At 41.4% G+C, this 16,707-nt stretch overlaps 1 protein-coding gene across 9 annotated transcripts in view; it reads right to left on the reverse strand.

Annotated features, from left to right (window-relative positions):
- kug (FAT atypical cadherin kugelei) overlaps positions 1-16,707 on the reverse strand; it is a 291,242-nt gene that overhangs the window by 33,007 nt on the left and 241,528 nt on the right. For all 9 annotated transcript variants that reach the window (XM_034339666.2, XM_034339665.2, XM_034339664.2 and 6 more), the window contains exons 4-5: positions 8,252-8,358; positions 7,464-7,668 (exon numbers count right to left, since the gene is read on the reverse strand). In XM_034339666.2, coding sequence (XP_034195557.2) covers positions 7,464-7,668; positions 8,252-8,358 — 312 coding nt within the window. The remainder of the gene's footprint in view (positions 1-7,463; positions 7,669-8,251; positions 8,359-16,707) is intronic.

Below are 16,707 nucleotides of genomic sequence, written 5' to 3' on the forward strand. Positions count from 1 at the left end.
CCGAGCGACGATTCTCCACCGGCAATTTGTAGAGGAATGAAAAGACCTCAATTAGCGGAACAAAGATTGGTCCGATAAAACGGATTCGACGGAATTATAGCGTTCAGATTTAACCGGATGCCAGTCGAGCGTTTGAACTCTTCTCTCTATTCTTTCCGCTGTTATTCGATTTTTCTCTTCGTTCTGTTACCTTCTACCTTTCTCTTTGTTTCGTTCACGAATTCGTCCCGGAAAAATTCCAACTCCAACGATGACTAAAGACAGAACAAAACGTTCCCCATTTAACTCCCCGTTATCCTTTCAAAATATACAAGATACAATGCCATTGTAGGTCTGGGTTACAATTGATCCGGTTCAACTGAAGAACAGAGAAAAGAAACAGGATATTGAAAAAAAGTGACATTTCTTTTCGTTCCCCTCGATGTAATCTCGGTCTATGATGCAAATAGGAATTAAAACAGTTTCCGAGGACAACGTTTTTGACTGCGGGACAGAAGACTTAGCCAGCCACGGACGGTTTCCGGTTTTCGAACGAAACGTCCCTGAAAGCGACGGAACAAGAACGAAGCCCCTGAAAATATGCCCAGTACACCAGCGAGCCGTGGTGTTCCTCTCATGTTCCTCTTTCTTTTTTTTTTCCTTGCGGTTTCTACGGCTTCCGGTAACAGCGACAAACGGCACAGATTTTATATTCCTTCTCCAACAGGAAGTACTAATCACGTTAGGGGGAAGCCGTGTTTCTGTTCGCGGAATCTCCTCGTTCGACGCAGACACGCGTGCGGGAAATTCTCAAACTTCCGTTCCGGCGACTCGTTAGACTTGGACGAACGAGTTTCGCAGTAACGAAACACCTATAACGAGGCTATGATCGTTGGGGTTAATTATCGAGGGAAAGCGAGCGTGATAATTATGAAAGTTCGACCGACCGCTATGGAAGTCCTGCGTTTTCTGAATATTTCATGTTTGATAGGATAAAAAATGGCGAAAACGTGCCTAGCTCAAAATTTCCCTCGAGTACTTACAGCTAAGTGTAATAACTATAATAACATGATTGATGGAGGAGGTAAGATGCGAACAGCGAGCTTTGGGAATAAGTGCAGAAAATTTCTCGTGATCGAGTGCATCGGGTATCGACACGGCCGTCAAGTGCAACGTCATTGTCCCCGTGCTCGCCGATGCGATTTCTCTGTCCTGGGATTCGACACGAAGCCAGTAATAACAGCAGACATTCTACTGGCGCTCTTTTCTCGCCGGAATCACGGGTAAAACGAAAAAGGGGAATGAACTACTGGTATGAGCTAGGAAAAATGGAGTAAGAGCGGGAAAATGTACAGGGTGGATCTGAAAGGCTCCTTGCAAGATTTACTATCAATTCAAGACTTAACAATTAAAAAATGTTTTCTTCAAACGCTTGTTAATTAAAGTACTTTGTCATTGGTACCTGATACATCGAAAAACAGATACATAAAATACGACTTCAAAGGGTTGCTTAATTTTTTTCAGATAATTGAAATGAAGAAACCATCAAGAATATTTGGTACCTTTTTTAAATTTCAAAATGAACTAAAAAGATCATATTCGCGAATTTCGCGTCACCCTCTACATACAAGGAAGCGCGAGACGCGAGAAACGAGAGGTCGCGGTGCGTTAAAAGAAAAAAAAAAAAACGAAATGGAGAAAAGCTATATGATGGAGAGAAGGGAGACGAACATAGAACTCCGCAGCGTGGAACGCATTTGAATAATTGCTTTTCGTTTTATTTCTCGCTCTCATCATGTCGACGATGTTGTCTGCTTGGCCGATGCACCGATTCACCCCGTCTGTGCGCACCCACCAATGCCGTCACGTGCAGACTGACTTTCATCACGGAAAATTCGTTATTGGAATCAAGGCAGCACGAAAAAACTATTCACGATATCATCAAATATTATGAAACAATTTTTCAAGGATGGTAGCAAAATTGAAAACACGAGTTACAGTGGTCGAGAATTTTTTTAAGAAAATAGAATCATTTTCTTTCGTGGCGTCTGGCTAGAAAATGTTTGCGACCTGACTTTTATATCGGTTCGTTGCGGGTCCTGCAGCAAGGAAGTCCGCAACGGATCGTGTTGGATTTATTTTCGCTCCACCCCTCTGACGACGCAACCCCGGGACGTTTTCGACGACGTTCATCCTCGGGCGTGGATTTCGAAGCCCGTCGGGAGCATACTTTATGACGGGAGGTGAAAAATGCTCGCTGGAAAGCCGTGCGACGCGCGATCCTCCCGTGAGAAAATTTTTTACTTCCGCTCGGAACGGAACATCGCCGACGTGTACGAGCCACGAAGAGCCGACGCGGAGGTTGCATGCGATTTAGCGAAGTTGCGTATGCGCTCGGGGATCAGTGGTAACGCGAAAATGCGCTACGATGAAGCGTCGTTTTATACATGGCTGAGAGAACGAAGATTTCAAGTGGATCTTTGAATATCTTAAGGATTGTTGAAAAGAATGAGGCTAACAACGCTATTGCAGATGTATGTATAAAATATACACTGCGAAAATTGCAAATTTTCCTTGGCATAAGAAAATGGAAATTTCGTGTCAGTTTGCCAAGGATTATCATGAGTTTATGGTGTCAAAGTTTAACTACTGTAAGGCGACTCAAGAAAGATGCTGGTCGATTAATTACACGCTATGTTATTTGAGTATGTAAATTAATTATCTTGGCTCGGCGATCGTCAAAGGGATGCCGCGAAGTCAAGTAAGCCACTATGAAATTTAACGAACCATCTTCGCAAGAGGAGTTGGACGACGATCACCATTAATGCGCGTATATGACGAATTGAAACAATTGCTACCCCGATCGACGTGTACGTACCCACGTGTGCCTCTTTGAATTGCAAATTCGTCGTGCAATCTCTGAAATCCGCCCTGGGTCCCGTTTTCGGTCACACGTCCGTCGACCTTCTAGCTATTCGATTGTCGCTCGAATAAACTCGCAAACGCCATCACGCCGGTCGGATGCTAGATGTCGTCGATCCAGTCCCGGCTCGCAGAAATTTCATTCGAAATTTCCATACGAACAGGTGGTAAATGAAGGAACTCGCGACGAGTTAAAAATAAAGAAAGAAAATCGTGTTTCGGGGAAACGAATTCACGGCCCGAGGATGAACCTGTCGACGATTTGACGCGAGGCGCGAAACGACGGAGAGGCTGGTCACGTTTGAGAAATTAAATTTGGAACGTGAGAGAAAGCGGCGATAGGTTACAACGGATGTATAATCGAAGTTAACGAAAATTGAGGAGCAAACGAGCGAAGGGTGTACGGCATCGGTGTTTAAGCGCGAAGGTAAAATAATACAAAGTATTAAGCTTTAATTACATTACGGTGTAATTTAATTTCAGCCAGAGATCAGAGGGGATACCCGGATGTCATTCATCACGGTGAAAGCGCATCAGTGAGACTCTTGGAGATGGTCTGCATCGATGTTCTTCAAGATATATCGAAACGAAAGTGAGTATATTAAGCTTTCCATTTGCCACTTTGTGTAATTAATATAATATTAAACCTGTTTGCAATTTATATTCCATCCAGTATATCATTTCATTCCGAAACTATACACAACTCGTTGAGGTTGTTGAATTCTTAAAACTGAGCTTCGGATTTCTAACATCAACCAATTACAAGAATAATATTAATTTTATCGTTGGTAAGAATGGCGTCGATTCAGTGACCGAACGATATATCGCATTCCCGACGAGGGAGCATAATTTCACCGGATTTTGTTAATGCAATTACGTGCACGTAACCAACACGTTTATTCCGTCCCTTTTCCCATTCAGTAGCGCGAGCGAAACGAGTTCGCGGAAAGGAAAATTGCAGTTGGCCCCGAGCCTAATATAATTCTTATTTAATAACCCTCTAACGCCGCTTAATGCGGCGAAATGTAACGGTGAACGAGGGGGTAAGCGCGACGAATTTCCTATCCAACTAAAATGGCCCGCAACGAACGAACCGCCGCGATAAACGCTCAGCCGAACAACTACGAACGAGATTGCGTAAGTTATTGCTCGACGAATCAGCGCCGCACGATCTCGCCTCGTATTAACGTTGCGGTTACGGTCAACCGGCATTATTGTTCTTATTTAAAGAAACTCGGGGAATAATAACGGATAACGACGGCGTTTTGGGAACGCTGCGCTGTTGGCGAGATTAGATCGGATACGGCGAGCTCTAACCAGCCGTGTAATATGTTGTAGCTCGGGGAAACGAGCATGAAAGCCAGTTGAATGCACCGGCCTCCTATCTGTAACCATCAGGCTACACTATGCTTTTTGGTATCTAATAAAACGAGACACTTAACCATTGTGTTTGCTTGAAAATTTATTTTAAATTAGTTTTATGAAATTATTAGTTGCTAAAAATTAGGAATAAGAATATTATTGCGAAAAATTTAAATAAAATACTGAGATTACCGTAAGCGTTGCACCGTACGTCGCCGACTTTCCGAACGAATTCTCGGTACGTATAGGAAGCGGGTTGACAGAGAAAATTTCTAAGTTCCCAAGTTCCTATTTCGCCAATTTGACGAAATAAAAATTGGAAGTCTCGAGTATCAAAGTTCGGAACCTAAGATTTGCAGCGAAAGTGGTAACACGAGCGGAAGTGGCAACGCAAAGAAAGATGAAACGTATCGCTCTTAAATGTCATCGGGTTATCGTCGACTGATGTCCGTATGGTCTTCGCGAGAAGTACATATTCCCGGCCGCTCGTTTTATCGTCGATTCCCGGAGTGCATTCACGCTGCGATAAGTACGCAGCTTCGTCGTTTCTTATTTCTTTTTTATTCTCGATCCAACTGACTGCCGCATTAAAGCGACGCCGGTCCGTTGAACACGTTTTTATTTTATCGAACGGGTCGCGCTTCGGCTGACCGACTACCTCGCGAATAAATCGTACTCCCTGTTCCGGCGAATTTCTTTTACTTTCTTCTTCGTATCGAGCGCGCTCTAAAAGGATGCTGCTCCGTCAGGATGGTCGGAGATTGTTGTACATGCACCTTTTTGTTAAGAGAGATTTGGATAATTCAGCGGCGTCGTGAATCGCCACGGTGGTTATCAGTGACGAGAGTTCCAAAAACACGGTTAAGTAATTAACAAACGAAGCAAGAAGAAGAATTTTTAATGCAACCAAAATTGGTGAAAAGTACGAAAGCATGTAACGATGTCTGAATATGTTAAGAGAGTGGTAACACAATTTCGGACGAGGATAGCCAAGAAGGAAAAGTTTGTTGCGATTCGGATAGACTGATGAATACAAATCAACGTACGTTCAACTTTTTAATTGCAAGCTGCCTTCTACCGGTGTAAGCAATTTTCCTGCTACCATCGATCTTCGAGATGACTGCGGATAAATGGCTGCTTACGAAACTTCCGGAAGAAAGCCGATCCCCGCCTGAAGGAGCTCGATGGATGTGTAACTTCGATTGCGAGTTCTCTGTTCGTTCCACGCTCGTTTGTAATTAACGGCCCTGAACTTCGCATAGGGAGAGGCGCGAAGGGGTGACGCGAAGAAACGAAACGAAACGAAACGAAACGGAACGTTTGAAGGGGAAAATTTATACGGTATCCTGTTCGACGAGATTTATTTCTCAACTTTTGAAGCTCCCGGTGGTTCCACTTTGCTTCATACCGTATTTACGAGCCAGAAGGAGAGAAGTTGCCTTCGAGAAACCTTTGATTGCCGGTGAGACTTTGATAGCGTTAAGTAATTGGTTAATGAAGATTTTTATATCGCACGGCAGGCTGTAAATTTGTCATTAAACGACACGAGCTTTCACTTATTAACCAGGAAAGATGACTTCATTTATCATACGAGTAAAAGGTACACTTACTTCCATAGTTTCTACCACTTAAAAAGTGTCGCAGTGATAAGATCAATCTTAAGTCAGACGGTGCGGTATCAAAGACATATAGCGAACGAGTTACAAATTCTCAACGAAATTCGTTGTGATTTTCCTCCTCTTTTTAAACGTTTTATCTTATTACGATGGGAAATAATCTTCTCGCAATTTGATAGGCACTCTTTTGATGAAATTAAATTCCCGACGATCAACGTGTGAAATATATGTATATTTATACTTAAACTGATCTCGTTAGTTATTTCATTGCTACTATTTGAAGTCATTAAGATCTGCTAGATCCTCGGCATTAGCATATTCTTGAATATAGAATCGACGATTACCAGAAGGGACTCAATGAAGACGGCAATAGCTGCTTCCTCAGATCCCTGGCTCGAGGTTCAAATTAAAAGTCCAATTTCACCATCGCGGCTCATTTAAAAGTCCAATTTAATCGCTCAGCCGCCTCCCGCCAAGATTATTCACGAAGAATCGAATCGAATTTGTATCGCAAATTGTCTTGTATTAAAATTGATTCTAGCTCGGCCTTGTCTGCGTGCCTATTTACGCGCGGTATCCATCGAATTCGCCTTTTTTTGTCTTTTTCAATAACGACTTTCCGACTTTTCATCGTTTCATAACCGAGTACGACCTGACGCGGCCGGGAAACGATGAATAATGAATCGGAGTTCGATCAAGGCGAATTTGCATGTGTTAGCCGCGTTACAGGACGAATACAACAACGGCGTTTTTCTTTCGCCGGTGTGGCGCTCGTTCGCCTCGAACATTGTTAATAGATTCCACGGGGATTGTTAATATACCCCGCGGTGAACGCACGATAAAAGGAAATCCTTTTATCGGCTGATATTCTACGTTACAGGATATTCAATTTGTAACTTTCGTTATTAATCTTGATGAAAGAGAGGGTAACGATGAATAAAGAGCTTCCCTGATTGTTCGAAATTTAATTGTAATTAAATTAATTCTCGCGATTATCGATAGCGAGAATTTCAATTATTCAGAATACGATTGTTCTACTTTTTAATTTAATATAAAATCTGCAAAATCTTTTTGCTCATACCCGATATATTAACACTCACTTTGCTTTGTGTCATTATATTGCATCTAATTCACCGTTGCAACAAGCCCGCTTCTCAACAACCTCTTACGTCTTTAATTCTTGGTAAGAGCGATATATTGCGAGAAAAGGTCAATCACTGTGCCTCAACGCCGTTATTAACCAAATTGAGTGCAAAATTATCGTTCATTACGCCCAATCACTAGCGTCGTATCGAAGTCCAACATTCGCGAATTACCGAAACCGACGAGCCTCGATGCGGGGAACGCGTTCGCGAAATAAATCATTAAACCGATCGATTTGTTCTCGTAAATTGCCGAGAGTTTTCGATTGAAATTTGAAGAAACGATATCGCGAGTTCGTTTATTTTCGTACCGGGGCCCATTAAAATCCTCGTCCTGGCAAAATTGATCTCGTTACGAGCTACGAGAAGGAGCGCAGGCCAATCTATTTCGATTCTCGGCAAGATATTGCTCTTCGGACACGACTGGCCATGTGGAACTTACCGGTGGTGGAGTTGATGAGAAAATAACCCTCTGGATTGCCACTCGTGATGGAAAAGGTGAATTGTTGGGGCGAGACGTCGCGATCGAACGCCCGGATTTGCAGGACGCTCACACCTGCCGGAGAATTCTCCGGAACGGACGGATAATAAACCGGAACCTCGGTTAACGGGGTGTTGTCGTTCTCATCCAGCACCTCCACGTACACCTGTACAAACATATTAGTTATTTGGAGAAGAATTCTTCGCGAACGAATTACTTCTTTCTGCGAGATAATCATTTCGGTCACACGTTGTATTTTCAAAATGATAGAACCTTAATTACTTGTACTATGATAAAATTTGAAGTATCAGTCTATCGTTGTAACGCAAATGTTCGATATGAGAGTCGCAATTAGTTGCTATTTGCAACAGCAAATTAATTAATCAATTTGCATGTAGGTCGATCGTGTAATTTCGAAACTTGTCGAATAAACTACGTACACCACACGGAGGATCTCGTAGTGTATCAAGAGGGAAAAAATGAATGGCACAGAAACTTCTATCAAGCGCTCGTATTGATTGGTCATCGTTCCACTTTCGAGAGTTCATGCAGGTAGAAAGTGGAGAACACTTGCTTTAATACTTTCCTCGATACAATGACGAAACTTCAACGAAGCTTCGGAATCGACGTTACAAAAGACAACACTTTTCAAGCGCGATGAAATTTGTTCGCTGACACGAAATATAAGAATCGTTCGTTAAGAGTATGGAGTTGAAAAAATAGGAAAATTCATTTTCTTTTATAAAAACCTGTAAGCTCGAGCTCAGAGGGACGACACCATGATCCTGCGCGTACACTGTCAACCAATATCCTCTCTTTGATTCCACATCCAGCACAGCCTTGGTCTTGATATTGCCTGGAACACGAAAGAAGCACGTTAGCACTTTAACAATTCTTGTACACGATCTTAATAAAGAAAAAAGTAAGAATTACAAAATACACTAAATTCCGGGACATAGAAAATTTTATAACGAACAAATAAAATGGTTAGACCGGATCAGCCTTTCGTACAAGAGTCGCGACCTCTCCGTTCGCCGATAATTAAAAGAAAATCAGGGTATGGTTGAATTATGCCTAGCGAATAGAATATTTAAAAATGGTAGTGATTTATCGTAGAACCTTTGCACTTAGGCGATCTATCTCGACTCGGGTTGAATGGGAACGAGTCTCGAGTTCCAACGAGTAATCGAAAAGGTGGCATAAAAAGTAGATAAAGAGCGAACGAAAGAAAGACGGAGAGGGAGGTGGGAAAAAAAAGGTCGTAGTATTACCACCTTGCAAGATAACTGGCAACAAGGACCGATATGAAATGACGTGCACGTACGTGGCGAGTTGCCAACCGTGCTTCTGATAGTGCAAAAATTGGACTGCATTCCTGGTGTTAACACGTCGAGCACGCTGTTCCGCGTGTCTTCGATCGTTTTTGCGAGATTCCGGTGCGCCTACCGGCCGCTTTTTTGCCTCGATACACACCGTCAATGGACCACGGCTTGGTTTATTACGGTATTAATGTAAAAGATAGCGGCCGATAAGTGGGAAGAGGAGCTGGATAAAAAGGAGCGAGGGAAGGTAGTAGGAGGGATTCGATTAATTAGCAATCCGAGATGTTACGTACGGGAGCAGATGTAGATTGTAATCAAGATTATCCCCGATTTGTTCTGTCAGTAATTGCATCTTCGGATTTCGCCGCACACCGGCGTCTTCATTACTACCGATCTTTCGCTTGCTCTCCTTTGCCGCACAGCATCCGATCGTTACGAGTTTACGTGTATGCACCCATACCGGTATCGAACTCGTAATTTCGCGATATCGATTAATTTATCAGACCACCGGTCGAAATTCTGCGCGCCGCGGCGGGAAGCCTCGACGCGTCGCGACGGTGTTCCGGTTATTTATCGGCTCGTTTCTCTGAAATTTATCCTCTTCGAATCTCTCGAACTGAGGTAAGATTTTCTTTTTTCGAAAAAAGAAATTTGTATCTGTGAACAGCGGGTGGAATTTGTGGAATAAATTCATATTCAGAGAATAGAAAGATTGACTCGATAGTTAATTTATCCGGTTGAAAACGATGCTTATCGTGTCTTAAGTTCGAAATCACTCGAAACAAGGATTCAAACGTTTTAGGCGATGGTAAATTAATTTTGCAACCTATCGACGTCTATGTAATTAGAACGTCAATTTCGTTTCGCTACCTGCTGGTGTTACGCTCGTTTCGCCAGCAGCAAATAAATTCGCCGCGAATTCGTAACTTGGAATAATCAATGTTGGATTGAGTTTCCTCCCGAAGTTTCTGCTCGTCTCGAGTGCACAATCTCCAAATTGCTTGTCCCCCTCGTACCATCGGTTCTTGTAACATCGACAATCCTAATTATTACGGATCGGATTTAGAATAATTAGTTGTAGAGTTTATTGTCTAATGACGTTCGTGGAGATCTTGAATGAGAATCAAGTTCGAGCGACAAACTGTTGCAACGTGACTTTAGATGGTACCAGTTTCTACAATTACGAATAGAAATTTCGTTAATTCGAAGAAAATTGAATTAGATTCGTCTTTACCATTAAATCGAACGTGTCAACTGCAATTGTAAAACGTCTGCTTGCTGCAAAATAATAGAAAACGTATTCGAAAAAATAGTTAGCGGTTTACATTGATTTCTACGCGTATACCAAGAAGAATCTCCATTAGTTTCGGCTAATTTAATCGTACAAGTCAACGTTTCTAACGAGACGACGTATAAATTTGACGAGCGTGTCGTAAAGCATTCGAAACGCGACGCTAGTTAAACGTTACAGCGTTGATACCCTCGGTGCAGTTTGCAAGCGTGCAGTAAAAATGCACGTATACACATCTGTGTTACAGCGTCAACTTCGACGTACCTCTGCGGAATTATAATCCTGATACGCGAGTCACACGATCAACCGTGAAGCGTGCAAAATATTTAATATGCTGACCAGGATATAAGCCGCGCGTCGATAACTTCTTTAGCGATCCTGCGCTCGATTGGATCGCGGGAAAATAATCCTTGTACCGATTCGAGTACTCGTAAAATTGGCTTGAAAAATTTTAATAAACCCCGAAGTGAATCAAGAATGAAGGTAGTGTTCGCGTAACACGGTATATAGGTAAATTTATATTTTCATGGTAAAGTAATCCATATTTGCATAACTTTGCGATTTGTATAACACAGGACGTATCTTCCGCGTAATACGGTGGTCTATTGTAATAAAATATATAATAAAGTAAGCTCGAAAGTCGTAGAGCTTTGGAAAAATATTTAGAGTAAAGTAAAATATTGGATTACACGATAGTGGTTATTGCAATTGAAGAAGGGTTAGCCATTAATATTTATCGACCAATGTTAATCAGTGACAGTCAACTTTAAGTTTCACAACTGCGTAGAATTGCCATATCAAATAAAACAAAATCCTAGGAAGCTCGAATAAATATAGGGTAAGTTAAAAATTGGCGGAACGAAAAAGTTCGATGTAGAAGCAACTCGAACAGGTTCCACTATTTCACCGTCGACCTCGTTTACTCGTGTAATTTGTCAAACGTAATTACGAGTCACGCTTGACGGTAACGAAATTTCTGTCTATCGTTAAATAATCTTTTTCAACTTGTTAATGCCACGATTCTTAAACACTAATAATGGTTAAGTTCTGATCGAGTGAGCGCAAATTGAATCTGAAAGATAGAATCGCACTAAACGTGCGGTAAATACATTCACTATCTAGCACCCATTTCGAAAGTTGTTCATTACGTACGATTGGCTCTATTTTTTCCATAAATAAAATGCTTATAACCATTTTATCTACGACGAGCGCGCCAAAGCGAAAGGGTCAAATTGTCTGCCATTAAATAATGTTTTCTTTGCGATGTCTAACGAAACACCCGGCGTCGTTCAGGAAACCAATCATCCGCCAGTATCGTCGAAAAGGACCGGCTATAAGAAGTTAAACGGTGCTAAGAACCCTTGACTTATAAGGCGGGTAAAGAAAAAAGGGGGAATAATGTGAATGGTGTTTGGGTGAATCGCGAAAATCTTTTCCTTCATAATTTCAACCTTATCCTCTTTCATTTCATAAATGATTAATGCCATTTGCCGTATCTTTCGTGAGACTTTCGCGAAAGGGTTAAGGAATTTGTTTTCGCGTTGCTTTGACTTTTTGTCCGGGTAACAATGGCTTCTATTTGACGGAAGTGTAAAAAGGACGATCGATGAGCCTTCGAATGGAAAACGCGCGATCTTATAGTCGAGCCTGTTGGCTCGTTGAATTGCCTTCTTCTTCTCTTTTTATTCTTACATCGAATTCTATCTGTTTCCATCCAGCTCATTTTCTCCCTGACATTTCTGCAGACCGGGTCGAGAGGGCTATAGCCGATCGTTAACCCAGATTCAACCCCCGACACTTTCGACGTTTTCTCGATAGCTCGCGGATGTATACGTCTCGATCGGCAGGCACCTCGGACCGCGCAAATAAGAAACTTCTTTTCGTCTGATCATTTATACCTTGAATAGAGGGTGCGATAAAGAACAATAGGAAACACGACTTTCTTCGAGGCTTCTTTTTTCAAAGTAGATACGACAAATTCGAACGACTCCGATGCCATCTTAAGCATATCAAAATAGACCTAAATTAGGTATCACTAAGCAGCTCCTTTCAAGTTTCCGCTTAATAGCCTTAAAAGAGGTTTCTCGCACATAAGCTCGTTTACGCGGCAAAAGCTTCAGGTGTTAAAAGCTCCTTACGCGCGATAAGGCGATTGGTTTCTCGCGTGCCACGGTCGCGTCGCATCTATTAAACTACCCCGAGGAAAATTAAGCATGAGAAAGTTCTCGATGCTTTCTCCGGCTCCGAAGAATAATATGGGTCAGGGAGAAAAAGAAATACTGGAAGAAGAATAAGAAGGGTAATATAAAACGGTCTAATGACCTTTGCGCGGGAATCGTGCTGCATTGTCGGTGAAGTATTTCCACGGGCACGTGGCACGGAATAAAGGAGCAACGTTATCGAGCATTCTGAGCGTGTTTGGAATATGTTACGTGCAGAACGTAATAACGTACGTGCGTAATTTCTAGCGTCCCACGTTTCCTGTTACATCCTCACCGGGGGGTTAACTTTAAGGAACCGGTGGATATGCGATGAAGCTATAAAAAGTGTTTCTTTCGCTAGTCGTTACTACGTTTCTGCAAGAAATTTACGGTTACGAGCGCGATGAAATTTGTAGAGACTCGTTGAAAATGCTTCTTGCTACAACGAGCAACGCGAACTTGTTGAACGCCCTTCAAGAGATACTCGTTGAATATAGCTGGAAGATGTAGGGGGTTGTAAATTTCATTTGTACATCGATTGGGTGGCAGGTCTGATACGAAGACCACTTTCGAAGCCCCGTCATCTAGTTACCGGAGATTTAGAGCTTGTTTAGTCTTCGATGTTGAATTAGTCAGATTTATAGGCGTCCTCGTAGAAGTCCTCAGAAAACATTTATGGAACCACACCGTCGTTTTGTTATGCAAGTGTAAATGTTCATTTGTGCGAAATAACCAGAAGAATGCTACCTTTCCAAGGAAACTTCATCATAAAAGCAACCACAATAAATCGCTATACGTTCACGGTTTTACGTAAGAAGAAACGCGTCTCCCATTCAGTTTCCCATAAACGAAAAATGCCAAGCGATCAACCGAAAGACCATCGCAACATTTGCAACGCGTTTCTTTTTTGCGTAACTTTTCAATGTTCTCCGCCGTTCGAGTCGTTGGATGCGAATAATGCGTTGGGGGATTCTTGAAGCGTTGCTTACGCGAACGGAAGGCACGAAATTTGACAGGAAAGAACGATAGAAAGAAAGGAAAGAGCGGATAAACTGCAAATCGTTTCGAGATAAAAGCGTAGCCGGCAGCTAGAGTAACGAAATAGACGCGCTATGCCAGTTCGAGCGAATTCTTTCGCGCATTCCTCGCTTCGAATCGCCCCGGGCAAATTGTCATGGGTTCGATCAAGAACGCGTTCTCCCCGGAAAGCTTTTAACGATTAAAACGTCGATGCGTCGAACTGAAAAAAAAGGACTACCATCGACCTGTTACGCGCGAAATTCACGTAAACAAAACTCACCGACGCCTATGAGATTCCTCCTCGTGGGTGCAATTAAGATTTTTTCGGTTATGAATTTTTTCCGCTCGTCGTTACTTTATGATTTAATAAAATCAATCAAAAAAGTGGAAACGGTGTTCATCAATTTCGATGATCTCGAGACTGTCAAGTTGTTCGTGACGGAGCGATCGTAATGGTCCGTCAAAGAAACCGAAGAATATAATGAGTTTACATACACCGAGAAAAATAATGGTCACGAACAGGATGTACGAGCTCGTTAAATTAAAACTTCTCCGAGCGTTCTCCGCGATATAACTGTAGACAAAGAACGTCGTTGCCAGGACGGATGAACTTATTCATCCTTTTTCCTCGATTTTTTTTTTCGCGGCCTGCAGTGCCTGCCTCGTCTATTTCTCCTATAATTCTGGCATAAAGGGAGGAAATTGCTGACGCCGGAATTTCACGATTCATAAGATATTCGAGGGGCCGGTGAAAGAGTCCCACTATTCGAGAAATTCCGAAAGGGAAGCTTAGCATTGATTGTATTCTCAAGAATGCGAGTACTCGACCCGCTCGTTTAACCCGATTTACATGACCCTACGGACCAAAGGGTACGTGACGAACGTGCACTTCCGGTTCGTATGTTTTCCAGGCGTGGTTATTCGGCCGTCCAAAAGAACGTAATTGATCGTTAACAGGTTCGGTCACTGCGTTTATTAGAAGTTTAAAAAAATAAAAATCGAAATATTTAAACAAAAAATTTCAAAATTTTATCTATTTTTAGACGCCTCAGGGTTGTATATTTAATTACACCGTATGCATCGCAGCATTTTTCATCCCGCAGTTATTTAATCGAATGTTCGAGTTTCTATTCAAGAGAAGTTTCCTGTAAAAGCAATTAATTCTGAAATTCCCATAGGACTTTGTGTGTAATCGTGGCTATTCTCAATAGTATCACGATTTTACGGTCCGGCCTGCGCAGCGATGTAAGCCGGACGGCTCTGAACGAATTAACCGAAGTGAAATTAACAGCCGGCGAAATAAGGTCTGCTATCTCATTGGAAGCACATTCGACCGCTCTTCGTTAAACCTAAATTAGCCGGTGCCAGGTCGATGCAAACGGTAGAATAAAACAGAGAATCAGGAGTCACGATTCTCATAAAAATCCTTCCTTTCCTCGTTTCGCTCTTTAATTAGATCCAAATAACGCTCGATTCGTTGAAATATAAATAATCGTTGTTTTCGCTTGCACTTTGTTTCCTTTGTATCGATTCCGTGATAGTTAAACGGCGAACCAAGGATCAGTTTTAATGTTAAAAACCGATATTGATAACTCATAAATATTCTATCACCCAGGGGGCAGAGGGTATTTTGATAAAGGGTATCTGATATTTGAAAGAATACGTGAGTTAAATTTCAAGCGACACCTTTTGTGGAATAAAGAATATTTTTTTTCCTTGATTTCCATTGAGACTATCTGTAAAGAAACCAAAAGCGACTAAATCAAATTATTCCCAGTTCACCAAAAAATAAAAGCTCTTCTTACTGTTAAATTATCGTGAAACGTAGAAAATTTTGTACAATTGATATAGAAAATGGATCGAAAAAGAAGGAAATTATTTTCCGTTAGAGAAAAAGATCCAGGGGTAACGAAGAAAAAACAAGCAGCTATGAAAATAACTATCAGAATCACTCTCGAGGACGTCGTTATTCCCCTTTAATACAGGAGAGCTTTCCTGTCGACGACGTACAAAGTCGGTTACCAGGAATTATGTTGACTGTAGGGTGCCACGAGATCCGCCTTCATCGTGTAACCCTCGTTCTCTCTGTTCTTTCATCGTTCAGAAGCCAATAACTTCTCTCTTTCGCCTTTCTTTTTACTTTTTTCACTTGATCAGATCAACCCGAGGAAAATGTTATATATCACGAACAGTTTTCAACCAGTTACAACTTACATTCTATTACCGATCACGGTCTTTTCTGGTTCACGATACACGTGTGTGGATCTTCCAATAAGTTTTTTATAGAGAAAGTTATTTAATTGAATTACCGAAGAGAGCAACACGGATATTAATACCAGAGATTCTTTGTTCGTGACAGTAATATTGCTTTAACTAATTTTGTATCATAATCATGTTTTCCAAAATTAAATTTAAGTAGTGATATTGATTCTACCTAGATTTTAATCAAGCAAGTTTATGTCCTTCGTGACATAATATTATCGATAAAATATCAACCTTCTGAAGATTCCATATTTTATGAAATCTATTTTCTTGTGTATTGAAAAAAAAAGGTTGCTGATAAAATATGGTACACCCCATAAAATTATCAATATTGAAATTGGAATTAATATAGTAAATGGACATAAGCTAAAGGAATGCCGGCGTATAAAAGTTACATATCAAAGCCACGAATGAGTAATTGACATCGGCCGTTGTGGTATTAAGATTAGATATTGGATAGTACAAATATTATCGATCTCTTTCTACTACCATTAAGCCGCCCAGTATTCGTCGTGTTGTCAATAAATCGATACCCATCCATACGTTATTTCCGCTCGGAACGAGTCGAAGATAAATGGAAGAAGTCCAACGTAGAACGTAGCCAGTCCTGGCGAAGGAATCAGGATTAATCGAGTTTCCCTTACTTCCAGCACGAGGAAACGCGTTTGGAAAATAAAGTGGCTGGTTGATCAAGCATCCGTATAATAGGTGGCGAGGTAATTGTGGTGTAAAAGGTTAGACAGATGAGAGAAAGTAGAAATAAGGGTGTCAATAATACGAAACAATAGCTTCGGACAGAGAGAGAAAATTACCTGATTACCAAGGGTGAATGAGTTCTGTACGTGTCTGATGAAAATCAGCAAGTGAATAGCCATGTTCAGCTAATTACGTTCATCAAGGTATAATTACAGTATTCCAGCTTTTAACATGTTACCGAAATTTGTCTCCTTTTATTACTGGATCATTTTCTTTTCTATTATCATATAAAATGAAATGAAGTGAAAATTTGATCCATCAAATATGCAATTTCAACATCCAAACGTATCTAATATTACTGTAAAGAGGCATCATCGGGTGAAGCGAAATTTCAGAGACATTTTATCATCAAA

The sequence above is a fragment of the Osmia lignaria genome, chromosome 10, assembly GCF_051020975.1.
Source record: "Osmia lignaria lignaria isolate PbOS001 chromosome 10, iyOsmLign1, whole genome shotgun sequence".
Taxonomy (NCBI): Eukaryota; Metazoa; Arthropoda; class Insecta; order Hymenoptera; family Megachilidae; genus Osmia; species Osmia lignaria.